The sequence below is a fragment of the Oncorhynchus gorbuscha genome, linkage group LG24 (genome assembly GCF_021184085.1).
Source record: "Oncorhynchus gorbuscha isolate QuinsamMale2020 ecotype Even-year linkage group LG24, OgorEven_v1.0, whole genome shotgun sequence".
Classification (NCBI taxonomy): domain Eukaryota; kingdom Metazoa; phylum Chordata; class Actinopteri; order Salmoniformes; family Salmonidae; genus Oncorhynchus; species Oncorhynchus gorbuscha.
Genome location: NC_060196.1, coordinates 52801955 through 52829315, shown reverse-complemented (window position 1 = coordinate 52829315; position 27361 = coordinate 52801955). Strand labels below are relative to the sequence as shown.

General features: G+C 46.9%; 1 protein-coding gene across 1 annotated transcript in view; it reads right to left on the bottom strand.

Annotated features, from left to right (window-relative positions):
* Positions 1 to 2536: 2536 nt before the first annotated feature.
* LOC124012997 (gamma-aminobutyric acid type B receptor subunit 2-like) overlaps positions 2537 to 27361 on the bottom strand; it is a 477346-nt gene continuing 452521 nt past the window's right edge. Inside the window, exons 17-19 of the mRNA XM_046327101.1 lie at positions 18260 to 18389; positions 13486 to 13603; positions 2537 to 3223 (exon numbers count right to left, since the gene is read on the bottom strand). Coding sequence (XP_046183057.1) covers positions 3058 to 3223; positions 13486 to 13603; positions 18260 to 18389 — 414 coding nt within the window. The 3' untranslated portion in view covers positions 2537 to 3057. The remainder of the gene's footprint in view (positions 3224 to 13485; positions 13604 to 18259; positions 18390 to 27361) is intronic.

Genomic DNA, 27361 nt, shown 5'->3' with positions numbered 1-27361 from the left:
TGAAGAACTATTGTTGCAGACGTTGAGAACAATTTTTAATTAATAATAGAAAATTAGGGCACATTGCAAATAAAAGTAACAGTACCTGATAAACAGCATTTGGCATTTTGTAAGAACAATAAATAGTGACTGTCAGATTCCATGAATGCTGAGAAAAGAACATTTTTGATGTGTTATTGACTGACTATAGGTTAATTCTGACACAGCTAGCCAAAGCTATTACGTGTTGTACACTTATTGCCCTCAGCATCTTGCAGCATGTGTAATGCTGCATGTAGTTTACATTATATTGTGTGGGGGGGGGGATTTCTCACTGAGAATCTTGGCTTTGACATTGACTGCTTGATGATGTCCTCTTAAAGACAGGATATAGAAATGAAACCGGCGACAGAAGAAACAGAGTGGATTTGTCACGACAGTCGTAAAAACAGGTAACTCCTATGTGAATGATACATTTTATTTCATGCCATCTTGAGAAAGCCAAATACCAAATATTTCATACATAAATCAACACCATCAGGGTATCAGCAAATTTTACACAATCACATATAATGTAATATATAAAATGTGTTTTTTTTTCTTTTTCTGAAGGAACAACCAACCCCAGTGTCTCACTCACTCAGAAGTGACTGTGTGTTTCTCTGGTGGGCAAAGAGGGATGAGAAAGAAGCCTTTTCGCTCCATGGAGGTCTGTACTGCTGTGTTGCGGCTCTGGACAGCCCCATTGACTCCAGGCTAGGGAGAGGAGCTCAGACAGGAATTCACACCTGGATGTGTCCAATAGCAGTACTGTCTCCAACCTGCTCCTTCCCAACCATTCCTTGTCCTCCAATAGGCTTCCTCCTTGGCTGACAGACATCATCAGCGTTCAGACGCCAAGCCCAGCTCACAGAGAAGCCCACTTTCTGTAATGACTTGTCCCCAAGTGATCTATCTCACCCTGTATATTCCAGGTGTTGGAGCATTGAATGGTTAAGAAGTCATGACAGGTTATACAATTTCCAGATGCGTTACAGATTCTTGTTGAGTTAATTTAGCCTGGCCCACACCATTACCACCACTACCTACTGGGCCTGGTGTATACTGTGGCTCCTGCAGGGTACAGGATATGACTACAAGCACAGAGCTCTACGAACGCCTTTTAAAAACTAAAACTGGAACCAAGACACCAATGGTGAAATATATGCTGAAACAAATCTAGACTTTTGATGATGATACGTAGCTTTTTGGTGGATTTCGTCCACTTTGTGTTTTTCTTGTTCTTGTGACAACAGTTGTACAAATAAAATGACGATAGCTAGCTATGTCTACGGCCCCATTTTAGTCCAAGAAATGACCTTTGGGCCGACTGTACAGAAATACATTTCTATAGTAACTCTGATGTATGTTCTACTGTTGCTAGGTGATTTAGAGTTGCTTCTCCCAGTCTGTGGTTCAATTGTTGTGGTCGGTCCTGTGGTCTCCATCGGAGCCATTTCTGCTCAAACCACATCTGGATAGGGTTCACATATGGCTCACGTATCTTCCACTTGCCATTTTGGTCGTTGACATTTAGATAAACGAATTGAAACAGCTTAAAGGGACTTAATTTCACGGTTTCAAAACTACTGATGAAACCGAAATGGCAAACCCACATCCTAATGTCTTGTCAACAGAACCTCTGTCCAAGTCTTCGATCTCTGTTTCTCACCACTTTTGATGCTGTCTGACCCTGCACCTATTTCATTGACTTATGAAACGTATATTAATGAGAAAGATGCTTCTTTATCCTCACTACAGCCAGATAATGGAGCGACATCACAGTTTCTGGACCATTTACAGTGGTAATGGGAGCCTGTTTGGCGAGGCCTCGTCTGGACACGTAACATCACTAGGATACGGTGTGCACTCCTCTTTCCCTATAGGTGTGTGTGTGTGTGTGTGTGTGTGTGTGTGTGTGTGTGTGTGTGTGTGTGTGTGTGTGTGTGTGTGTGTGTGTGTGTGTGTGTGTGTGTGTGTGTGTGTGTGTGTGTGTGTGTGTGTGTGTGTGTGTGTGTGTGTGTGTGTGTCAACACATAGTGAACACGGAGAGTCATTACTATTGTCATTGTTTCCTGGAAATCTGTCCTGTTTGGTTCTGTTGCCTTTTAAAGGCATTCTACTGTACTGTAGTATTTCATTGTTGTTTTGGAGGTCAATTACACTAGGGAAGTTGAAACACATTAAAGGCCTAAGCAAAGAGATAGCATAATCTTTAAGAAAAATGAATGGTGCAAAGTGTCAAATAAGCTGTGTGCATATTACTCCAAGTTAAAAGAATTGGCCCCTGGTGTCTTACCACAGTTTCCTAGTCACAGAAATTAGAGTAATCTGACTTCTTGCCATGAGCCAATCCATTTAACACAATTAACACACTACAATGATGCAGTAATATCACACAAACCAATTTGTCTTACATTTTGCTTTGTAGTAGGCCAGTTTTTACGGTTTCATTAGTTTTTCAGGACCTCCTACCCCTATACAGACCCCCCCCCCCCCCCGATATGTTCATTCACAGCATACTCAAAGCTAACGGTACGTCAAAGTCAGAAAGTATGCTATTTACATGCTTGTTCACAATGGTGAATTTTGATGAATCCTACGTCAGTCCGGGCTGGAACTCTTGTGTTCCTATAGTAACGCCTCCCAGGCATTGACGTAGCTGAAATGCTCACGTTTTGACAGGCTCACACATAGTCCAGTGCATGACAAAATAAAAACAACAACATAAAAACCCTCCGAAGCAGATCCAGGTCTGGTCAGGTCCTCTGCTGTTGGGGTGGTGGGGTGAGACCAAAGGAGGTTGTTGCTCTGGATCCTGTGTCATTTGTAAGGTCCTCCTGTGCCCTCCCCCCTTCCCTTCCCGACCCATGGTTCTAGAGAGGGGTTCTAGAGACCGAGGCATGACGAGTGGAACCAACTTCCTCCTCCCTGGTCCAACACACATATTATTCCAATGTTGCTGACATAAGCTAGGGTCTGCTTGTTGTTTTTAAAACACAGATGTCCTTTCTTGGTAGTGCCAGGGGATACTGATGCTCACAGGCCTGAAACCATGACCCGGTAGGACGGGGGCATGTGTATGTGCCGCGGGCTGGAGCCAGGGCTGGCGTTGGGGCTGGTACAGCTGGCGTCCACCCCCCCTATGGAGGGTAGGTAGGCATGGTGCAGGATGGGGAGCTGCAACGAGAGCCTGCGCTGTATGCTGTGGACAGAGAGGTTTAGCATGTTAAGTATCATTTAAGATCATTATATTCACCTGACTAATTACAAGTTTAAATTGAAGGAGTTGATGTCCCATGTGTGCTGTCAAAGTGCTAAACCCTGTACAATCTTTCTAAATTGATGTGGTGCTACATTGCGAACACACTGTACATACAGGACTATTTACATCCAACCAGCTTCTGTATGTGCTGTTTCACTGTCAATAATTCAAATGGGCTTTTTTTTACACCAGCACTTCTGATTACTGATGCAAAGAGGGCTGAATGACTGTACACAATACTGTAGTTACAATACTGTAACAGGGTCACAACACAGTCAGTGACATCTCACTTCTCACTGGCATTACCACACACAGTCGAAGAGCCCCCTCCTCCTCCCCCACAGTAACACACCAGAGCCCCCGGTCCCCCTCCTCCTCCACCCCCACAGTAACACACCAGAGCCCCCTGGTCCCCCCTCCTCCTCCACCCCCACAGTAACACACCAGAGTCTCCCGGTCCCCCCCCCCCCCCCCCCGGCTTCTCCACCCCCACAGTAACACACCAGAGCCTCCCGGTCCCCCCGGCTTCTCCACCCCCACAGTAACACACCAGAGCCTCCCGGTCCCCCCCTGGCTTCTCCACCCCCACAGTAACACACCAGAGCCTCCCCGGGCCCCCCTCCTCCACCCCCACAGTAACACACCAGCGTCTCCCGGTCCCCTCCCCTCCTCCTCCAACCCCCACAGTAACACACCAGAGCCTCCCGGTCCCCCTCCTCCTCCAACCCCCACAGTAACACACCAGCGTCTCCCCGGTCCCCTCCCCCTCCTCCTCCACCCCCACAGTAACACACCAGCGTCTCCCCGGTCCCCTCCCCCTCCTCCACCCCCACAGTAACACACAGCCTCCCCGGTCCCCCTCCTCCTCCACCCCCACAGTAACACACCAGCCTCCCCGGTCCCCCCCCTCCTCCTCCACCCCCACAGTAACACACCAGAGCCTCCCCGGTCCCCCTCCTCCTCCACCCCCACAGTAACACACCAGAGCCTCCCCCGGTCCCCCCTCCTCCTCCTCCTCCTCCACCCCCACAGTAACACACCAGAGTCTCCCTGGTCCCCTCCCCCTCCTCCCCCACCCCCCACAGTAACACACCAGTATCTCCCCGAACCCCCCCTCCTCCACCCCCCACAGTAACACACCAGTGTCTCCCCGGTCCCCTCCCCCTCCTCCTCTACCCCCCACAGTAACACACCAGAGCCTCCCGGTCCCCTCCCCCCTCCTCCTCCACCCCCACAGTAACACACCAGAGCCTCCCCGGTCCCCCTCCTCCTCCACCCCGCAGTAACACACCAGAGCCTCCCGGTCCCCTCCCCCTCCTCCTCCACCCCCACAGTAACACACCAGAGCCTCCCGGTCCCCCTCCTCCTCCACCCCCACAGTAACACACCAGAGCCTCCCCGGTCCCCCTCCTCCTCCACCCCCACAGTAACACACCAGCGTCTCCCGGTCCCCTCCCCCTCCTCCTCCACCCCCACAGTAACACACCAGAGCCTCCCGGTCCCCCCCCTCCTCCTCCACCCCCACAGTAACACACCAGAGCCTCCCGGTCCCCTCCCCCTCCTCCTCCACCCCCACAGTAACACACCAGAGCCTCCCCGGTCCCCTCCCCCTCCTCCTCCACCCCCACAGTAACACACCAGAGCCTCCCCGGTCCCCTCCCCCTCCTCCTCCACCCCCGCAGTAACACACCAGAGCCTCCCGGTCCCCCTCCTCCTCCACCCCCGCAGTAACACACCAGAGCCTCCCGGTCCCCTCCCCTCCTCCTCCACCCCCACAGTAACACACCAGAGCCTCCCCCGTCCCCCTCCTCCTCCACCCCCACAGTAACACACCAGAGCCTCCCCGGTCCCCCTCCTCCTCCACCCCCACAGTAACACACCAGAGCCTCCCCGGTCCCCCTCCTCCTCCACCCCCACAGTAACACACCAGAGCCTCCCCGGTCCCCTCCCCCTCCTCCTCCACCCCCACAGTAACACACCAGAGCCTCCCGGTCCCATCCCCCTCCTCCTCCACCCCCACAGTAACACACCAGAGCCTCCCCGGTCCCCCTCCTCCTCCACCCCCACAGTAACACACCAGAGCCTCCCCGGTCCCCTCCTCCTCCTCCTCCACCCCCACAGTAACACACCAGAGTCTCCCTGGTCCCCTCCCCCTCCTCCCCCACCCCCCACAGTAACACACCAGTGTCTCCCGGTCCCCTCCCCCCTCCTCCTCTACCCCCACAGTAACACACCAGAGCCTCCCTGGTCCCCTCCCCCTCCTCCTCCACCCCCACAGTAACACACCAGAGCCTCCCGGTCCCCCCTCCTCCTCCACCCCCACAGTAACACACCAGAGCCTCCCGGTCCCCCTCCTCCTCCTCCACCCACAGTAACACACCAGAGCCTCCCGGTCCCCCTCCTCCTCCACCCCCACAGTAACACACCAGAGCCTCCCCGGTCCCCCTCCTCCTCCACCCCCACAGTAACACACCAGAGCCTCCCCGGTCCCCTCCTCCTCCTCCTCCTCCACCCCCACAGTAACACACCAGAGTCTCCCTGGTCCCCTCCCCCTCCTCCCCACCCCCCACAGTAACACACCAGTATCTCCCCGAACCCCCCTCCTCCACCCCCCACAGTAACACACCAGTGTCTCCCCGGTCCCCTCCCCCTCCTCCTCTACCCCCCACAGTAACACACCAGTATCTCCCGAACCCCCCCCTCCTCCACCCCCACAGTAACACACCAGTGTCTCCCGGTCCCCTCCCCCTCCTCCTCTACCCCCCACAGTAACACACCAGAGCCTCCCGGTCCCCTCCCCCTCCTCCTCCACCCCCACAGTAACAAACCAGAGCCTCCCGGTCCCCCTCCTCCTCCACCCCCGCAGTAACACACCAGAGCCTCCCCGGTCCCCTCCCCCTCCTCCTCCACCCCCACAGTAACACACCAGAGCCTCCCGGTCCCCCTCCTCCTCCACCCCCACAGTAACACACCAGAGCCTCCCGGTCCCCCTCCTCCTCCACCCCCACAGTAACACACCAGCGTCTCCCCGGTCCCCTCCCCCTCCTCCTCCACCCCCACAGTAACACACCAGAGCCTCCCCGGTCCCCTCCCCTCCTCCTCCACCCCCACAGTAACACACCAGAGCCTCCCCGGTCCCCTCCCCCTCCTCCTCCACCCCCACAGTAACACACCAGAGCCTCCCCGGTCCCCTCCCCCTCCTCCTCCACCCCCACAGTAACACACCAGAGCCTCCCCGGTCCCCCCTCCTCCTCCACCCCCGCAGTAACACACCAGAGCCTCCCCGGTCCCCTCCCCCTCCTCCTCCACCCCCACAGTAACACACCAGAGCCTCCCCGGTCCCCCCTCCTCCTCCACCCCACAGTAACACACCAGAGCCTCCCGGTCCCCCTCCTCCTCCACCCCCACAGTAACACACCAGAGCCTCCCCGGTCCCCTCCCCGGTCCCCTCCCCCTCCTCCACCCCCACAGTAACACACCAGAGCCTCCCCGGTCCCCCTCCTCCTCCACCCCCACAGTAACACACCAGAGCCTCCCGGTCCCCCCTCCTCCTCCACCCCCACAGTAACACACCAGAGCCTCCCCGGTCCCCTCCCCCTCCTCCTCCACCCCCACAGTAACACACCAGAGCCTCCCCGGTCCCATCCCCCTCCTCCTCCACCCCCACAGTAACACACCAGAGCCTCCCCGGTCCCCCTCCTCCTCCACCCCCACAGTAACACACCAGAGCCTCCCCGGTCCCCCTCCTCCTCCTCCACCCACAGTAACACACCAGAGTCTCCCTGGTCCCCTCCCCCTCCTACCCCACCCCCCACAGTAACACACCAGTGTCTCCCGAACCCCCTCCTCCACCCCCACAGTAACACACCAGTGTCTCCCCGGTCCCCTCCCCCTCCTCCTCTACCCCCACAGTATCACACCAGAGCCTCCCTGGTCCCTCCTCTCTACTCCTCTCCACAGTATCACACCAGAGCCTCCCTGGTCCCTCCTCTCTACTCCTCTCCACAGTATCACACCAGAGCCTCCCTGGTCCCTCCTCTCTACTCCTCTCCACAGTATCACACCAGAGCCTCCCTGGTCCCTCCTCTCAACTCCTCTCCACAGTATCACACCAGAGCCTCCCTGGTCCCTCCTCTCTACTCCTCTCCACAGTATCACACCAGAGCCTCCCTGGTCCCTCCTCTCTACTCCTCTCCACAGTATCACACCAGAGCCTCCCTGGTCCCTCCTCTCTACTCCTCTCCACAGTATCACACCAGAGCCTCCCTGGTCCCTCCTCTCTACTCCTCTCCACAGTATCACACCAGAGCCTCCCTGGTCCCTCCTCTCTACTCCTCTCCACAGTATCACACCAGAGCCTCCCTGGTCCCTCCTCTCTACTCCTCTCTACTCCTCTGTACTCCTCTCTACTCCTCTCTCCTCTCTACTCCTCTCCACTCCTCTCCACTCCTCTCTACTCCTCTCTACTCCTCTCTACTCCTCTCTACTCCTCTCCACTCCTCTCCACTCCTCTCTACTCCTCTCTACTCCTCTCTACTCCTCTCTACTCCTCTCTACTCCTCTCTACTCCTCTCCACTCCTCTCCACTCCTCTCTACTCCTCTCTACTCCTCTCCACTCCTCTCTACTCCTCTCTACTCCTCTCTACTCCTCTCCACTCCTCTCTACTCCTCTCCACTCCTCTCTACTCCTCTCCACTAGCCCATAATCCACTCCGTGTTTTGGAGATCTTCTGACAGAAATAAACTGTCATGCTTCTGCCTGGTGTGACAGCTCACACCGCACCTCTCTGCTCTCAGCTCACACCGCACCTCTCTGCTCTCAGCTCACACCGCACCTCTCTGCTCTCAGCTCACACCGCACCTCTCTGCTCTCAGCTCACACCGCACCTCTCTGCTCTCAGCTCACACCGCACCTCTCTGCTAGAGCCATTGCTTTTCAAGCCGATTACCTAACCAAATGGCAGTTATGTAAATTTAGAAAAAACATGTCCTTCACTAGCTCAAAGTCTTTCAATTCTGCCAACTTTCAAAAGAGACCAGTGAATTGTTTCACAGGTTGTTGTACATGTTTCTTGATGAAATAACACTTTATTGACATGGGTTTACATATGTTTACATTGCCAAAGTAAGTAGAATAGATAATAAACAAAAATGAAATAAACCATATAAAATTAATATTAAACATTACCCTCACAGAAGTTCCAAAAGAATGCAGACATTTCAAATATCATATTATGTCTATATACAATGTTGTAACAATGTGCAAATAGAGTACAAAAGGGAAAATAAATCAACATAAATATGGGTTGTATTTACAATGGTGTTTGTTCTTAACTGGTTGCCCTTTTCTTCTGGCAACAGGTCACAAATCTTGCTGCTGTGATGGCACACTGTGGAATTTCCCCCAGTAGATATGGGATTGTTTTGACATTCTTTGTGGGTCTTTGTAATCTGAGGGAAATATGTGTCTCTAATATGGGCATATATTTGGCAGGAGGTTAGGAAGTTCAGCTCAGTTCCAACTCATTTTGTGGGCAGTGTGCACATAGCCTGTCTTCTCTTGAGAGCCAGGTCTGCCTACGGCAGCCTCTCTCAATAGCAAGGCCATGCTCACTGAGTCTGTACATAGTCAAAGCTTTCCTTAATTGTGGGCCAGTCACAGTGGTCAGGTATTTTGCCACTGTGTACTCTCTGTTTAGGGCCAAATAGCATTCTAGTTTGCACAGTTTTTTTGTTATTTCTTTCCAATGTGTGAAGTATTTTTATTTATTTTCTAATGATTTGGTTGGGTCTAATTGTGTTGCTGTCCTGGGGCTCTGTGGGGTGTGTTTGTGTTTGTGAAAAGAGCCCCAGGACCAGCTTGCTTAGGGGAGTTTTCTCCAGGTTCATCTCGCTGTAGGTTATGGCTTTGTTATGGAAGGTTTGGGAATCACCTCCCTCCCACCATGTGATCAAACATTCATGTGGTGTGCGAATAACTCAGTGTTCTTCCACTTCTTCTGTCTCCCCAGTCTATTTTCAACCCCTGCTGCTACTGCAGCTTCCAACCGTAGCCGTAAATCACTGGTTACATAAGCTCTGTGACTCTCTCATAGATCCTCCCTCTTGGTTCTTCTCCCTCCTTCTCATGTCCTCTCTCTATCATGTAATTTCTGTCTCCCTCTCTCTATCCGTTTTCTGCTCTCTCTCTCTTCTGTGTCTTCTCTATCATGGTTCCCCTCTCTGTTCCTCTCATGTCACCACTCACTCACTCACTCACTCAGTCACTCACTCAGTCACTCACTCACTCACTCACTCACTCACTCACTCACTCACTCACTCACTCACTCACTCACTCACTCACTCACGTGTTCTCTCTATCCAATCCCAGTTAGATGAACGTAGGAGGAGGAGGAGAGCTTGGAGGAGGAGGGAAAAGAGGAGGCGGCAATGTGAGGGGAGGAGGGGAGAGCGGTCACTGTGAGGGGAGGAGGGGAGAGCGGTCACTGTGAGGGGAGGAGGGGAGAGCGGTCACTGTGAGCGGTCACTGGGAGGGGAGGGGAGAGCGGTCACTGTGAGGGGAGGAGGGGAGAGCGGTCACTGTGAGGGGAGGAGGGGAGAGCGGTCACTGTGAGGGGAGGAGGGGAGAGCGGTCACTGTGAGGGAGGGGGGGGGAGAGCGGTCACTGTGAGGGGAGGGAGGAGGGGAGGGAGCGGTCACTGTGAGGGGAGGAGGGGAGAGCGGTCACTGTGAGGGGAGGAGGGGAGAGCGGTCACTGTGAGGGGAGGAGGGGAGAGCGGTCACTGTGAGGGGAGGAGGGGAGAGCGGTCACTGTGAGGGGAGGAGGGGAGAGCGGTCACTGTGAGAGGGAGGAGGGGGGGAGAGCGGTCACTGTGAGGGGAGGAGAGCGGTCACTGGAGGGGAGGAGCGGTCACTGTGAGGGGAGGGGGAGGGGAGAGCGGTCACTGTGAGGGGAGGAGGGGAGAGCGGTCACTGTGAGGGGAGGAGGGGAGAGCGGTCACTGTGAGGGGAGGAGGGGAGGGGAGAGCGGTCACTGTGAGAGGGGAGGAGGGGAGAGCGGTCACTGTGAGGGGAGGAGGGGAGAGCGGTCACTGTGAGGGGAGGAGGGGAGAGCGGTCACTGTGAGGGGAGGAGGGGAGAGCGGTCACTGTGAGCGGTCACTGGAGGGGAGGGGGGAGAGCGGTCACTGTGAGGGGAGGAGGGGAGAGCGGGGGAGAGCGGTCACTGTGAGGAGGAGGGGGAGGGAGAGCGGTCACTGTGAGGGGAGGAGGGGAGAGCGGTCACTGTGAGGGGAGGAGGGGAGAGCGGTCACTGTGAGGGGAGGACGTGAGAGAAGAGGAGGCTCTCAATGATGCTTTAAACTCTTTTTTTTCCCCTCTCTGATGAAGTCGACATGCCCCAGCCTGCTCATGAATAATAAGTGAAGGTAGCTCTTTATTTGTCAACTGAGTGTGTTATGAGTGTTCTGGACCGCCACGTTTTAAGAGTTGGGACAACATGCAGTCAGCTGTGCTCTGCCGTGTGTGTGTGTGTGTGTGTGTGTGTGTGTGTGTGTGTGTGTGTGTGTGTGTGTGTGTGTGTGTGTGTGTGTGTGTGTGTGTGTGTGTGTGTGTGTGTGTGTGTGTGTGTGTGTGTGTGTGTGTGTGTGTGAGAGTGTGTGGGAGAGAGTGTGTGGGAGAGAGTGTGTGGGAGGGGGAGAGAGTGTGTGGGAGAGAGTGTGTGGGAGGGGGAGAGAGTGTGTGGGAGGGGGAGAGAGTGTGTGTAGATGATTGGGACGTTATATTGGTCCATCTTTTACAGAGCTGGTTGCCAGAGCAACCGCCATGCAGTGCTGGTGGTGGAGGCAATACATCTGACCAGAAACCGTGGATTGATGGCAGCATTCGCGTGAAACTGAAAGCGCGAACCACTGCTTTTAATCAGGGCAAGGTGTCTGGTAACATGTCCGAATATAAACAATGCAGCTATTCCCTCCGCAAGGCTATTAAACAAGCTAAGCGTCAGTACAGAGACAAAGTGGAATCTCAATTCAATGGCTCAGACACAAGAGGCATGTGGCAGGGTCTACAGTCAATCACGGACTACAAGAAGAAATCCAGCCCAGTCACGGACCAGGATGTCTTGCTCCCAGGCAGACTAAATAACTTTTTTGCCCGCTTTGAGGTCAATACAGTGCCACTGACACGGCCTGCAACGAAAACATGCGGTCTCTCCTTCACTGCAGCCGAGGTGAGTAAGACATTTAAACGTGTTAACCCTCGCAAGGCTGCAGGCCCAGACGGCATCCCCAGCCGCGCCCTCAGAGCATGCGCAGACCAGCTGGCCGGTGTGTTTACGGACATATTCAATCAATCCCTATACCAGTCTGCTGTTCCCACATGCTTCAAGAGGGCCACCATTGTTCCTGTTCCCAAGAAAGCTAAGGTAACTGAGCTAAACGACTCCCGCCCCGTAGCACTCACTTCCGTCATCATGAAGTGCTTTGAGAGACTAGTCAAGGACCATATCACCTCCACCCTACCTGACACCCTAGACCCACTCCAATTTGCTTACTGCCCAAATAGGTCCACAGACGATGCAATCTCAACCACACTGCACACTGCCCTAACCCACCTGGACAAGAGGAATACCTATGTGAGAATGCAGTTCATTGACTGCAGCTCGGCATTCAACACCATAGTACCCTCCAAGCTCGTCATCAAGCTCGAGACCCTGGGTCTCGACCCCGCCCTGTGCAACTGGGTACTGGACTTCCTGACGGGCTGCCCCCATGTGGTGAGGGTAGGCAACAACATCTCCTCCCCGCTGATCCTCAACACGGGGGCCCCACAAGGGTGCATTCTCAGCCCTCTCCTGTACTCCCTGTTCACCCACGACTGCGTGGCCACGCACGTCTCCAACTCAATCATCAAGTTTGCGGACGACACAACAGTGGTAGGCTTGATTACCAACAACGACGAGACGGCCTACAGGGAGGAGGTGAGGGCCCTCGGAGTGTGGTGTCAGGATAATAACCTCACACTCAACATCAACAAAACTAAGGAGATGATTGTGGACTTCAGGAAACAGCAGAGGGAACACCCCCCTATCCACATCGATGGAACAGTAGTGGAGAGGGTAGCTGGTTTTAAGTTCCTCGGCATACACATCACAGACAAACTGAATTGGTCCACTCACACTGACAGCGTCGTGAAGAAGGCGCAGCAGCGCCTATTCAACCTCAGGAGGCTGAAGAAATTCGGCTTGTCACCAAAAGCACTCACAAACTTCTACAGATGCACAATCGAGAGCATCCTGGCGGGCTGTATCACCGCCTGGTACGGCAACTGCTCCGCCCTCAACCGTAAGGCTCTCCAGAGGGTAATGAGGACTGCACAACGCATCACCGGGGGCAAACTACCTGCCCTCCAGGACACCTACACCACCCGTTGTTACAGTAAGGCCATAAAGATCATCAAGGACATCAACCACCCGAACCACTGCCTGTTCAACCCGCTATCATCCAGAAGGTGAGGTCAGTACAGGTGCATCAAAGCTGGGACCGAGAGACTGAAAAACAGCTTCTATCTCAAGGCCATCAGACTGTTAAACAGCCACCACTAACATTGAGTGGCTGCTGCCAACACACTGTCATTGACACTGACCCAACTCCAGCCATTTTAATAATGGGAATTGATGGGAAATGATGTAAATATATCACTAGCCACTTTAAACAATGCTACCTTAAATAATGTTACTTACCCTCCATTATTAATCTCATATGCATATGTATATACTGTACTCTACATCATCGACTGCATCCTTATGTAATACATGTATCACTAGCCACTTTAACTATGCCACTTTGTTTACTTTGTCTACACACTCATCGCATATGTATATACTGTACTCGATACCATCTACTGTATGCTGCTCTGTACCATCACTCATTCATATATCCTTATGTACATATTCCTTATCCCCTTACACCGTGTATAAGACAGTAGTTTTGGAATTGTTAGTTAGATTACTTGTTGGTTATCACTGCATTGTCAGAACTAGAAGCACAAGCATTTCGCTACACTCGCATTAACATCTGCTAACCATGTGTATGTGACAAATAAAATTTGATTTGATTTGATTTAGTCTGCAAAAAAAGACAACAGTAGGAAGAAAAAGGGGGGAGGAAAAAGGAGGAGGGATACTTTTGAGGAGAACTCACTGTTCAGGTGAGTTGATATCCTCCAGAGGACCTCTGTTTATTCTGGAAGGATCCATGGAGCCCCACTGGGCCTGAGGCTTCTGCTCAAGATGATTCTTCACTATCGATTTCTCCCCCTCTGCAGAGACACAGAGAGATGACACAGCAAACAGGATCAATCCCTATACAGGCTGTCACACCATGCCATAAAATGACTCTCTAGTCTCTACAACACAGTAGGAACACCTGTACTTTCCATGACATAGACTGACTAGGTGAATACAGGTGAAAGCTATGATCCCTTTTGATGTCACTTGATAAATCAATTTCAAATCCGTGTATATGGAAGGGAGGAGACAGGTTAAAGAAGGATTTTTAAGCCTTGAGACAATTGAGACATGGATTGTGTTACGTGTGTCATTCAGAGGGTGAATGGGCAAGATAAAATATTTAAGTGTCTTTGAACGCGGTATGATAGTAGGTGCCAGGCACACCGGTTTGTGTGAAACCCAGCAGCGCTGTGGTTTCCCGTGTGTATCAAGAATGGTCCACCACCCAAAGGACTTCCAGCCAACTGGACACAACTGTAGGAAGCATTGGGACAGCATCCCTGTGGAACGCTTTCAACGTCTTGCAGCGTCCATGTCCTGACCAATTGAGGCTGTTCTGAGAGCAGAAACGGGGGAGCTGCACCTCAATATTAGGATGTACTGCACACTCAGTGTAGTTCACTACCTTTGACCAGGACCCGATAGGATTCCAATAGAGCTCTGGGCAAAAGTAGTGCACTATATAGGGAATAGTATGCCATTGGTATGTCCCCTATGCCTGGTTCAGATCACAACACCTGAGAAGCTGAGGACACTGAAGAATGTACCACCATCAGTCATACTAATAATAATAGATAGTATTACAATGCCAAGCATGTCAAGCATTCTCTCAAAGCAAATGCTAAGTATGAAAATATTGACTGTGAAGATTCTAGGATCTTCATTTGCCTGTTACAGCGTCACTGTCAGGCATTACATCACTGATACAGTATCTGTCGGGCATTACATCACTGATACAGTATCTGTTGGGCATTACATCACCGATACAGTATCTGTCAGGCATTACATCACTGATACAGTATCTGTAGGACATTACATCACCGATACAGTATCTGTCGGGCATTACATCACCGATACAGTATCTGTCAGGAATTACATTTACATTTAAGTCATTTAGCAGACGCTCTTATCCAGAGCGACATCACTGATACAGTATCTGTCGGACATTACATCACTGATACAGTATCTGTCGGACATTACATCACTGATACAGTATCTGTCAGACATTACATCACTGATACAGTATCTGTCGGGCATTACATCACTGATACAGTATCTGTCGGGCATTACATCACTGATACAGACATTACATCACTGATACAGTATCTGTCGGACATTACATCACTGATACAGTATCTGTCGGACATTACATCACTGATACAGTATCTGTCGGGCATTACATCACTGATACAGTATCTCGGACATTACATCACTGGGCATTACATCACTGATACAGTATCTGTCGGACATTACATCACTGATACAGTATTACATCACTGATACAGTATCTGTCGGACATTACATCACTGATACAGTATCTGTCGGACATTACATCACTGATACAGTATCTGTCGGACATTACATCACTGATACAGTATCTGTCGGACATTACATCACTGATACAGTATCTGTCGGGCATTACATCACTGATACAGTATCTGTCGGACATTACATCACTGATACAGTATCTGTCGGGCATTACATCACTGATACAGTATCTGTCGGACATTACATCACTGATACAGTATCAGTCGGACATTACATCACTGATACAGTATCGGACATTACATCACTGATACAGTATCTGTCGGACATTACATCACTGATACAGTATCTGTCGGACATTACATCACTGATACAGTATCTGTCGGACATTACATCACTGATACAGTATCTGTCGGACATTACATCACTGATACAGTATCTGTCGGACATTACATCACTGATACAGTATCTGTCGGGCATTACTTTAAAGGCAGCAGCAAACAAAGACTACACTTCTGTTTTGTGTGTTCAACTCATGCTAAATGGAGCTCTGCTGGTAGCACAATGAGACAGATAGAGAGAGAGCGCTTCTTGATGTTGTGGAAAATATTTTAGTCCAGGGGGGAAACAGCCTGACAGGATTCTGGTGTTGGCCTCTCGTCACCGTGGGAGACAGACGGTGAGTGTGAACACAGTTGTTATCAAAGTAAACAGCCTTATCAGTGTTTCAAGCGCCACCTGGAGATCCCCAAAACGAGCCCCCTTTGTGTCCAGTTATTCCCCTCCAGTTGACCCAGATCTTCACCTCTTAGCATAACATTGACCTGATTGGACGATCACACTGTGGCATTGTGTATCCGAAATGTGCATCTGAAGAGGAGGATACAAGAGTGCATGTCTAAACATAGCATAGTGGATTCATATGGATTGCATTGCGGCGGTAAATGTTTTATTAATGTGAGCAATTCACGGTATAATCCTATTTGGAAATTAATAATATATAAACCCAGCTCTGAAAACAATGTTGGTGGGATGGTGTCAAACGAGCAATTTACTGTGCCCTGAGAGATAACCTCACAGTAATATTAATGTCTTCTGAACTCTGTAACTACTTTCCAGATCTTTTACGGCACCCATATTAGGTTCCTCAATTGTCTTATGAAACTCTCAAACTTGTCAACTGACTGCTAACAACTGTAGTAGTTGAGGACTACGTATTTTAACTGGCCTGACAACTGAGGCAATTCCTAATATGGATGCCGTGGTCAATCAACCCCACCGCTCTACCTTCAAGTCCAAACCATTTGCTAATGAATATTCATGCACTATGGAGAGTGTTCTTTGTACTTGGTTGTGATTGTAATCTGTTGTACTCTTATAACAGCCCCTCATTCACAGCCCAAATGCATTTAGTCCAGCCAGTCTCATGAATACTGATGGCTGAGGTAGAGATATGGACGTGATGATGTTCTCTACAATGTGGCTGAATCCTCATGGTGAATATATTGACCCATTTATATTTCTCTGTATGTCTGTCTGTCAGTCTAAATGCTGAGCAGAAGCTTATCATTGAGCAATTGACAAACGTAGGTTCAGGGTACTGTAGTCCTGAACTACGAGAGAGCTCTTTGGCCTGGTTTGCTAACTACCTCTCTCAAAGAGTGCAGTGTATAAAGTCAGAACATCTGCTGTCTCAGCCACTGCCTGTCACCAAAGGTGTACCCCAAGGCTCGATCCTAGGCCCCACTCTCTACTTAATTTACATCAACAACATAGCTCAGGCAGTAGGAAGCTCTCATCCATTTATATGCAGATGATACAGTCTTATACTCAGCTGGCCCCTCCCCAGATTTTGTGTTAAACGCACTACAAAAATCTTTCTTAGTGTCCAACCAGCTTTCTCTGCCCTTAACCTTTGGTAAGTAGAATGCCCCTTTCTCCACAGATGTGATTACTACCTCTGAGGAATTGAGCTTGAGATGGTACTTGGGAGTATGGCTAGACGGTACACTGTCCCTCTCAGCACATATCAAATCTGCAGGCTAAAGTTAAATCTAGACTTTGTTTCCACTATCGTAATCACTCCTCTTTCACCCCAGATGTCAAACTAACCCTGATTCAGATGAACATACAACTCATGCTAGATTACGGAGACGTAATTTATAGATCGGCAGGTAAGGGTGCTCTCGAGCGGCTAGATGGTCTTTACCATTCGGCCATCAGAATTGCCACCAGTGCTCCTTGTAGGACACATCACTGCACTCTATACTCTGTAAACTGGTCATCTCTGTATACCCGTCCCAAGACCCACTTGTTGATGCTTATTTATAAAACCCTCTTAGGCCTCACTCCCCCTATCTGAGATACCTACTGCAGTCCTCATCCTCCACATACAACACCTGTTCTGCCAGTCACATTCTGTTAAAGGTCCCCAAAGCATACACATCCCTGGGTCGGTCGTATTTTCAGTTCGCAGCAGCTAGCGACTGGAACGAGCTACAACAAACACTTAAACTGGACAGTTTTATCTCAATCTCTTCATTCAAAGATTCAATCATGGACACTCTTACTGATAGTTGTGGCTACTTCGCGTGTGATGTATTGTTGTCTCTACCTTCTTGCCCTTTGTGCTGTTGTTTCTGCCCAATAATGTTTGTACCCTGTTTTGTGCTGCTGCCATGTTGTTGTCATGTTGTGTTGCTACCATGTTGTTGTCATGTTGTGTTGCTACCATGTTGTTGCCATGTTGTGTTGCTACCGTGTTGTTTTCATGTTGTGTTGCTACCAAGCTGTGTTGTTGTTTTAGGTCTCTCTTTATGTTGTGTTGTCGCTCTTGTCATGATGTGTGTTTTGTCCTATATTTTTATATTAGTTTTATTTTTAATCCCAGCCCCCTTTTTTGCCTTTTGGTAGGCCGTCATTGTAAATAAGAATTTGCCCTTAACTGACTTGCCTAGTTCAATAAAGGTTCAATAAAAAAATACAAAATAGTTGTCATGCTGTTCCCGTTCTATGAGGAGAGCACAGCTGTTTTACCTGGGACAGATGAATACAACTCTTCAGAGAGAATCATGTGCAGACAGTGAGTGCAGCAGCAGCAGTCCGTGCTGACAGAGGTGAGTCTGTCTGTTCTAATGAGTGAGGAATATGTGGGAGGTGATGCTGTAGAAGTGTGAACAAAAGCAGCAGTGGTCAGTCACCTTTTCCGTCGGTGAAGTTGCGTATGCTGAGGATGTTGTTGACGTCTCCGTAGTGGTTCTGCTTGATGTACGGGGTCTTCTCTGGGGTGTCCTGCAGCTGCATGGTCACCTCTTCCAGTTCCTTATCCAACTGCACAGACAACGTTTACTTTATGGGGTTAAAATAGTGTTTAAGTTGTTAACATAATGTTTAAGATGTTAAAATGGTGTTTAAGATGTTGACATAATGTTTAAGATGTTGACATAATGTTTATGATGTTGACATAATGTTTAAGATGTTGACATAATGTTTAAGATGTTGACATAATGTTTAAGATGTTGACATAATGTTTAAGATGTTGACATAATGTTTAAGATGTTGACATAATGTTTAAGATGTTGACATAATGTTTAAGATGTTGACATAATGTTTAAGATGTTGACATAATGTTTAAGATGTTGACATAATGTTTAAGATGTTGACATAATGTTTAAGATGTTGACATAATGTTTAAGATGTTGACATAATGTTTAAGATGTTGACATAATGTTTAAGATGTTGACATAATGTTTAAGATGTTGACATAATGTTTAAGATGTTGACATAATGTTTAAGATGTTGACATAATGTTTAAGATGTTGACATAATGTTTAAGATGTTGACATAATGTTTAAGATGTTGACATAATGTTTAAGATGTTGACATAATGTTTAAGATGATGTTGACATAATGTTTAAGATGTTGACATAATGTTTAAGATGTTGACATAATGTTTAAGATGTTGACATAATGTTTAAGATGTTGACATAATGTTTAAGATGTTGACATAATGTTTAAGATGTTTGAACATAATGTTTAAGATGTTGACATAATGTTTAAGATGTTGACATAATGTTTAAGATGTTGACATAATGTTTAAGATGTTGACATAATGTTTAAGATGTTGACATAATGTTTAAGATGTTGACATAATGTTTAAGATGTTGACATAATGTTTAAGATGTTGACATAATGTTTAAGATGTTGACATAATGTTTAAGATGTTGACATAATGTTTAAGATGTTGACATAATGTTTAAGATGTTGACATAATGTTTAAGATGTTGACATAATGTTTAAGATGTTGACATAATGTTTAAGATGTTGACATAATGTTTAAGATGTTGACATAATGTTTAAGATGTTGACATAATGTTTAAGATGTTGACATAATGTTTAAGATGTTGACATAATGTTTAAGATGTTGACATAATGTTTAAGATGTTGACATAATGTTTAAGATGTTGACATAATGTTTAAGATGTTGACATAATGTTTAAGATGTTGACATAATGTTTAAGATGTTGACATAATGTTTAAGATGTTGACATAATGTTTAAGATGTTGACATAATGTTTAAGATGTTGACATAATGTTTAAGATGTTGACATAATGTTTAAGATGTTGACATAATGTTTAAGATGTTGACATAATGTTTAAGATGTTGACATAATGTTTAAGATGTTGACATAATGTTTAAGATGTTGACATAATGTTTAAGATGTTGACATAATGTTTAAGATGTTGACATAATGTTTAAGATGTTGACATAATGTTTAAGATGTTGACATAATGTTTAAGATGTTGACATAATGTTTAAGATGTTGACATAATGTTTAAGATGTTGACATAATGTTTAAGATGTGAACATAATGTTTAAGATGTTGACATAATGTTTAAGATGTTGACATAATGTTTAAGATGTTGACATAATGTTTAAGATGTTGACATAATGTTTAAGATGTTGACATAATGTTTAAGATGTTGACATAATGTTTAAGATGTTGACATAATGTTTAAGATGTTGACATAATGTTTAAGATGTTGACATAATGTTTAAGATGTTGACATAATGTTTAAGATGTTGACATAATGTTTAAGATGTTGACATAATGTTTAAGATGTTGACATAATGTTTAAGATGTTGACATAATGTTTAAGATGTTGACATAATGTTTAAGAGGTTAAAATAGTTTTAAACTTTGGGAGTAATGATTAATACATGTTGAACAAATGGTTTGTAAATGCCTTAAATGCCTTAAATGCCTTAAATGCCTTAAATGCCTTAAATGCCTTAAATGCCTTAAATGCCTTAAATGCCTTAAATGCCTTAAATGCCTTAAATGCCTTAAATGCCTTAAATGCCTTAAATGCCTTAAATGCCTTAAATGCCTTAAATGCCTTAAATGCCTTAAATGCCTTAAATGCCTTAAATGCCTTAAATGCCTTAAATGCCTTAAATGCCTTAAATGCCTTAAATGCCTTAAATGCCTTAAATGCCTTAAATGCCTTAAATGCCTTAAATGCCTTAAATGCCTTAAATGCCTTAAATGCCTTAAATGCCTTAAATGCCTTAAATGCCTTAAATGCCTTAAATGCCTTAAATGCCTTAAATGCCTTAAATGCCTTAAATGCCTTAAATGCCTTAAATGCCTTAAATGCCTTAAATGCCTTAAATGCCTTAAATGCCTTATAAATGGTTTATTATGGACCCTTAAAACAAAGTGTTACCCATTTGTTAAAATATAGTGAAATAGTGATGGGGAAAAAACTGCAAGGACAGATGAGCGTTGCCTACTGAAATGTATTGATTTTCATCAGAAAGAAACCTTTTCTATTCAACTCCATTGTACTTCAAAAGTGGTGTTAGGAACAACTACAAGGGCTACTCTTACTCTTTATCAGGATGGTGTTACTGGCAGACAGGACCTATTAGAGACACTTTATAGAGTGACAGGATGGTGTTAGGAACAACTACAAGGGCTACTCTTACTCTTTATCAGGATGGTGTTACTGGCAGACAGGACCTATTAGAGACACTTTATAGAGTGACAGGATGGTGTTAGGAACAACTACAAGGGCTACTCTTACTCTTTATCAGGATGGTGTTACTGGCAGACAGGACCAACTAGAGACACTTTATAGAGTGACAGGATGGTGTTAGGAACAACTACAAGGGCTACTCTTACTCTTTATCAGGATGGTGTTACTGGCAGACAGGACCTATTAGAGACCATTTATAGAGTGACAGGATGGTGTTAGGAACAACTACAAGGGCTACTCTTACTCTTTATCAGGATGGTGTTACTGGCAGACAGGACCTATTAGAGACACTTTATAGAGTGACAGGATGGTGTTAGGAACAACTACAAGGGCTACTCTTACTCTTTATCAGGATGGTGTTACTGGCAGACAGGACCTATTAGAGACACTTTATAGAGTGACAGGATGGTGTTAGGAACAACTACAAGGGCTACTCTTACTCTTTATCAGGATGGTGTTACTGGCAGACAGGACCTATTAGAGACACTTTATAGAGTGACAGGATGGTGTTACTGGCAGACAGGACCTATTAGAGACCATTTATAGAGTGACAGGATGGTGTTAGGAACAACTACAAGGGCTACTCTTACTCTTTATCAGGATGGTGTTACTGGCAGACAGGACCTATTAGAGACACTTTATAGAGTGACAGGATGGTGTTAGGAACAACTACAAGGGCTACTCTTACTCTTTATCAGGATGGTGTTACTGGCAGACAGGACCTATTAGAGACCATTTATAGAGTGACAGGATGGTGTTAGGAACAACTACAAGGGCTACTCTTACTCTTTATCAGGATGGTGTTACTGGCAGACAGGACCTATTAGAGACCATTTATAGAGTGACAGGATGGTGTTAGGAACAACTACAAGGGCTACTCTTACTCTTTATCAGGATGGTGTTACTGGCAGACAGGACCTATTAGAGACACTTTATAGAGTGACAGGATGGTGTTAGGAACAACTACAAGGGCTACTCTTACTCTTTATCAGGATGGTGTTACTGGCAGACAGGACCTATTAGAGACACTTTATAGAGTGACAGGATGGTGTTACACAGGACTCTTACTCTTTATCAGATGGTGTTGCAGACAGGACCTACAGGATGGTGTTACTGGCAGACAGGACCTATTAGAGACCATGTATTGACAGGATGGTGTTAGGAACAACTACAAGGGCTACTCTTACTCTTTATCAGGATGGTGTTACTGGCAGACAGGACCTATTAGAGACCTTTATAGAGTGACAGGATGGTGTTAGGAACAACTACAAGGGCTACTCTTACTCTTTATCAGGATGGTGTTACTGGCAGACAGGACCTATTAGAGACACTTTATAGAGTGACAGGATGGTGTTAGGAACAACTACAAGGGCTACTCTTACTCTTTATCAGGATGGTGTTACTGGCAGACAGGACCTATTAGAGACACTTTATAGAGTGACAGGATGGTGTTAGGAACAACTACAAGGGCTACTCTTACTCTTTATCAGGATGGTGTTACTGGCAGACAGGACCTATTAGAGACACTTTATAGAGTGACAGGATGGTGTTAGGAACATAACTACAAGGGCTACTCTTACTCTTTATCAGGATGGTGTTACTGGCAGACAGGACCTATTAGAGACCATTGACAGGATGGTGTTAGAGTGACAGGATGGTGTTACTGGCAGACAGGACCTATTAGAGACACTTTATAGAGTGACAGGATGGTGTTAGGAACAACTACAAGGGCTACTCTTACTCTTTATCAGGATGGTGTTACTGGCAGACAGGACCTATTAGAGACACTTTATAGAGTGACAGGATGGTGTTACTGGCAGACAGGACCTATTAGAGACACTTTATAGAGTGACAGGATGGTGTTAGGAACAACTACAAGGGCTACTCTTACTCTTTATCAGGATGGTGTTACTGGCAGACAGGACCTACAAGGGCTACCACTCTTTAAAGAGTGACAGGATGGTGTTACTGGCAGACAGGACCTATTAGAGACACTTTACTCTTTATCAGGATGGTGTTACTGGCAGACAGGACCTATTAGAGACATTTTATCAGGAGAGAACAACTGACAGGATGGTGTTACTGGCAGACAGGACCTTTATCAGGATGGTGTTACTGGCAGACAGGACCTATTAGAGACCATTTATAGAGTGACAGGATGGTGAGGAACAACTACAAGGGCATTTCTTACTCTTTGACAGGATGGTGTTACTGGCAGACAGGACCTATTAGAGACACTTTATAGAGTGACAGGATGGTGTTAGGAACAACTACAAGGGCTACTCTTACTCTTTATCAGGATGGTGTTACTGGCAGACAGGACCTATTAGAGACACTTTATAGAGTGACAGGATGGTGTTAGGAACAACTACAAGGGCTACTCTTACTCTTTATCAGACAGGACCTATTAGAGACACTTTATAGAGTGACAGGATGGTGTTAGGAACAACTACAAGGGCTACTCTTACTCTTTATCAGGATGGTGTTACTGGCAGACAGGACCTATTAGAGACCATTTTTACAGGAGAGTGGCTACTCTTACTCTTTATCAGGATGGTGTTACTGGCAGACAGGACCTATTAGAGACCATTTATAGAGTGACAGGATGGTGTTACTGGCAGACAGGACCTATTAGAGACCATTTATAGAGTGACAGGATGGTGTTACTGGCAGACAGGACCTATTAGAGACCATTTATAGAGTGACAGGATGGTGTTACTGGCAGACAGGACCAACTAGAGACACTTTATAGAGTGACAGGATGGTGTTACTGGCAGACAGGACCTATTAGAGACACTTTATAGAGTGACAGGATGGTGTTACTGGCAGACAGGACCTATTAGAGACACTTTATAGAGTGACAGGATGGTGTTACTGGCAGACAGGACCTATTAGAGACACTTTATAGAGTGACAGGATGGTGTTACTGGCAGACAGGACCTATTAGAGACACTTTATAGAGTGACAGGATGGTGTTACTGGCAGACAGGACCTATTAGAGACACTTTATAGAGTGACAGGATGGTGTTACTGGCAGACAGGACCTATTAGAGACCATTTAAAGAGTGACAGGATGGTGTTACTGGCAGACAGGACCTATTGGAGTCCATTTAAAGAGTGACAGGATGGTGTTACTGGCAGACAGGACCTATTAGAGACACTTTATAGATGGTGTTACTGGCAGACAGGACCTATTGGAGTCCATTTAAAGAGTGACAGGATGGTGTTACTGGCAGACAGGACCTATTAGAGACACTTTATAGATGGTGTTACTGGCAAACAGGACCTATTAGAGACACTTTATAGATGGTGTTACTGGCAGACAGGACCTATTGGAGACCATTTAAAGAGTGACAGGATGGTGTTACTGGCAGACAGGACCTATTAGAGACACTTTATAGAGTGACAGGGTGGTGTTAGGAACAACTACAAGGGCTACTCTTACTCTTTATCAGGATGGTGTTACTGGCAGACAGGACCTATTAGAGACACTTTATAGAGTGACAGGATGGTGTTACTGGCAGACAGGACCTATTAGAGACCATTTATAGAGTGACAGGATGGTGTTACTGGCAGACAGGACCAACTAGAGACACTTTATAGAGTGACAGGATAGAGACACTTTATAGAGTGACAGGATGGTGTTACTGGCAGACAGGACCTATTAGAGACACTTTAAAGAGTGACAGGATGGTGTTACTGGCAGACAGGACCTATTAGAGACACTTTATAGAGTGACAGGATGGTGTTACTGGCAGACAGGACCTATTAGAGACACTTTATAGAGTGACAGGATGGTGTTACTGGCAGACAGGACCTATTAGAGACACTTTATAGAGTGACAGGATGGTGTTACTGGCAGACAGGACCTATTAGAGACACTTTATAGAGTGACAGGATGGTGTTACTGGCAGACAGGACCTATTAGAGACACTTTATAGAGTGACAGGATGGTGTTACTGGCAGACAGGACCTATTAGAGACCATTTAAAGAGTGACAGGATGGTGTTACTGGCAGACAGGACCTATAAAGACCATTTAAAGAGTGGCAGGATGGTGTTACTGGCAGACAGGACCTATTAGAGACACTTTACAGGATGGTGTTACTGGCAGACAGGACCTATTAGAGACACTTTATAGATGGTGTTACTGGCAGACAGGACCTATTGGAGTCCATTTAAAGAGTGACAGGATGGTGTTACTGGCAGACAGGACCTATTAGAGACACTTTATAGATGGTGTTACTGGCAGACAGGACCTATTAGAGACACTTTATAGATGGTGTTACTGGCAGACAGGACCTATTGGAGACCATTTAAAGAGTGACAGGATGGTGTTACTGGCAGACAGGACCTATTAGAGACACTTTATAGATGTTGATACTGGCAGAACAGGACCTATTAGAGACTCTTTATAGATGGTGTTACTGGCAGACAGGACCTATTAGAGACACTTTATAGATAGATGGTGTTACTGGCAGACAGGAGACTTTAGGAGTGACAGGATGGTGTTACTACAAGGGAGACACTTTATAGATGGTGTTACTGGCAGACAGGACCTATTAGAGACACTTTATAGAGTGACAGGATGGTGTTAGGAACAGACAGGACCTATTAGAGACACTTTATAGATGGTGTTACTGGCAGACAGGACCTATTAGAGACCATTTATAGATGGTGTTACTGGCAGACAGGACCAATTAGAGACATTTATAGAGTGACAGGATGGTGTTACTGGCAGACAGGACCTATTAGAGACACTTTTATAGATGGTGTTACTGGCAGACAGGACCTATTAGAGACACTTTTATGACAGGATGGTGTTACTGGCAGACAGGACCTATTGGAGACCATTTAAAGAGTGACAGGATGGTGTTACTGGCAGACAGGACCTATTGGAGTCCATTTAAAGAGTGACAGGATGGTGTTACTGGCAGACAGGACCTATTGGAGTCCATTTAAAGAGTGACAGGATGGTGTTACTGGCAGACAGGACCTATTAGAGACACTTTATCAGGATGGTGTTACTGGCAGACAGGACCTATTGGAGACCATTTAAAGAGTGACAGGATGGTGTTACTGGCAGACAGGACCTATTAGAGACACTTTATAGATGGTGTTACTGGCAGACAGGACCTATTAGAGACACTTTATAGATGGTGTTACTGGCAGACAGGACCTATTAGAGACACTTTATAGATGGTGTTACTGGCAGACAGGACCTATTAGAGACACTTTATAGATGTTGCTACTGGCAGACAGGACCTATTAGAGACACTTTATAGATGTTGCTACTGGCAGACAGGACCTATTAGAGACACTTTATAGATGTTGCTACTGGCAGACAGGACCTATTAGAGACACTTTATAGATGTTGCTACTGGCAGACAGGACCAACTAGAGACACTTTATAGATGGTGTTACTGGCAGACAGGACCTATTAGAGACACTTTATAGATGTTGCTACTGGCAGACAGGACCTATTAGAGACACTTTATAGATGTTGCTACTGGCAGACAGGACCTATTAGAGACACTTTATAGATGTTGCTACTGGCAGACAGGACCTATTAGAGACACTTTATAGATGTTGCTACTGGCAGACAGGACCTATTAGAGACACTTTATAGATGTTGCTACTGGCAGACAGGACCTATTAGAGACACTTTATAGATGTTGCTACTGGCAGACAGGACCTATTAGAGACACATTTATAGATGTTGCTACTGGCAGACAGGACCTATTAGAGACACTTTATAGATGTTGCTACTGGCAGACAGGACCTATTAGAGACACTTTATAGATGTTGCTACTGGCAGACAGGACCTATTAGAGACACTTTATAGATGTTGCTACTGGCAGACAGGACCTATTAGAGACACTTTATAGATGTTGCTACTGGCAGACAGGACCTATTAGAGACACTTTATAGATGTTGCTACTGGCAGACAGGACCTATTAGAGACACTTTATAGATGTTGCTACTGGCAGACAGGACCTATTAGAGACACTTTATAGATGGTGTTACTGGCAGACAGGACCTATTAGAGACACTTTATAGATGGTGTTACTGGCAGACAGGACCTATTGGAGACCATTTAAAGAGTGACAGGATGGTGTTACTGGCAGACAGGACCTATTAGAGACACTTTATAGATGGTGTTACTGGCAGACAGGACCTATTAGAGACACTTTATAGATGTTGCTACTGGCAGACAGGACCTATTAGAGACACTTTATAGATGTTGCTACTGGCAGACAG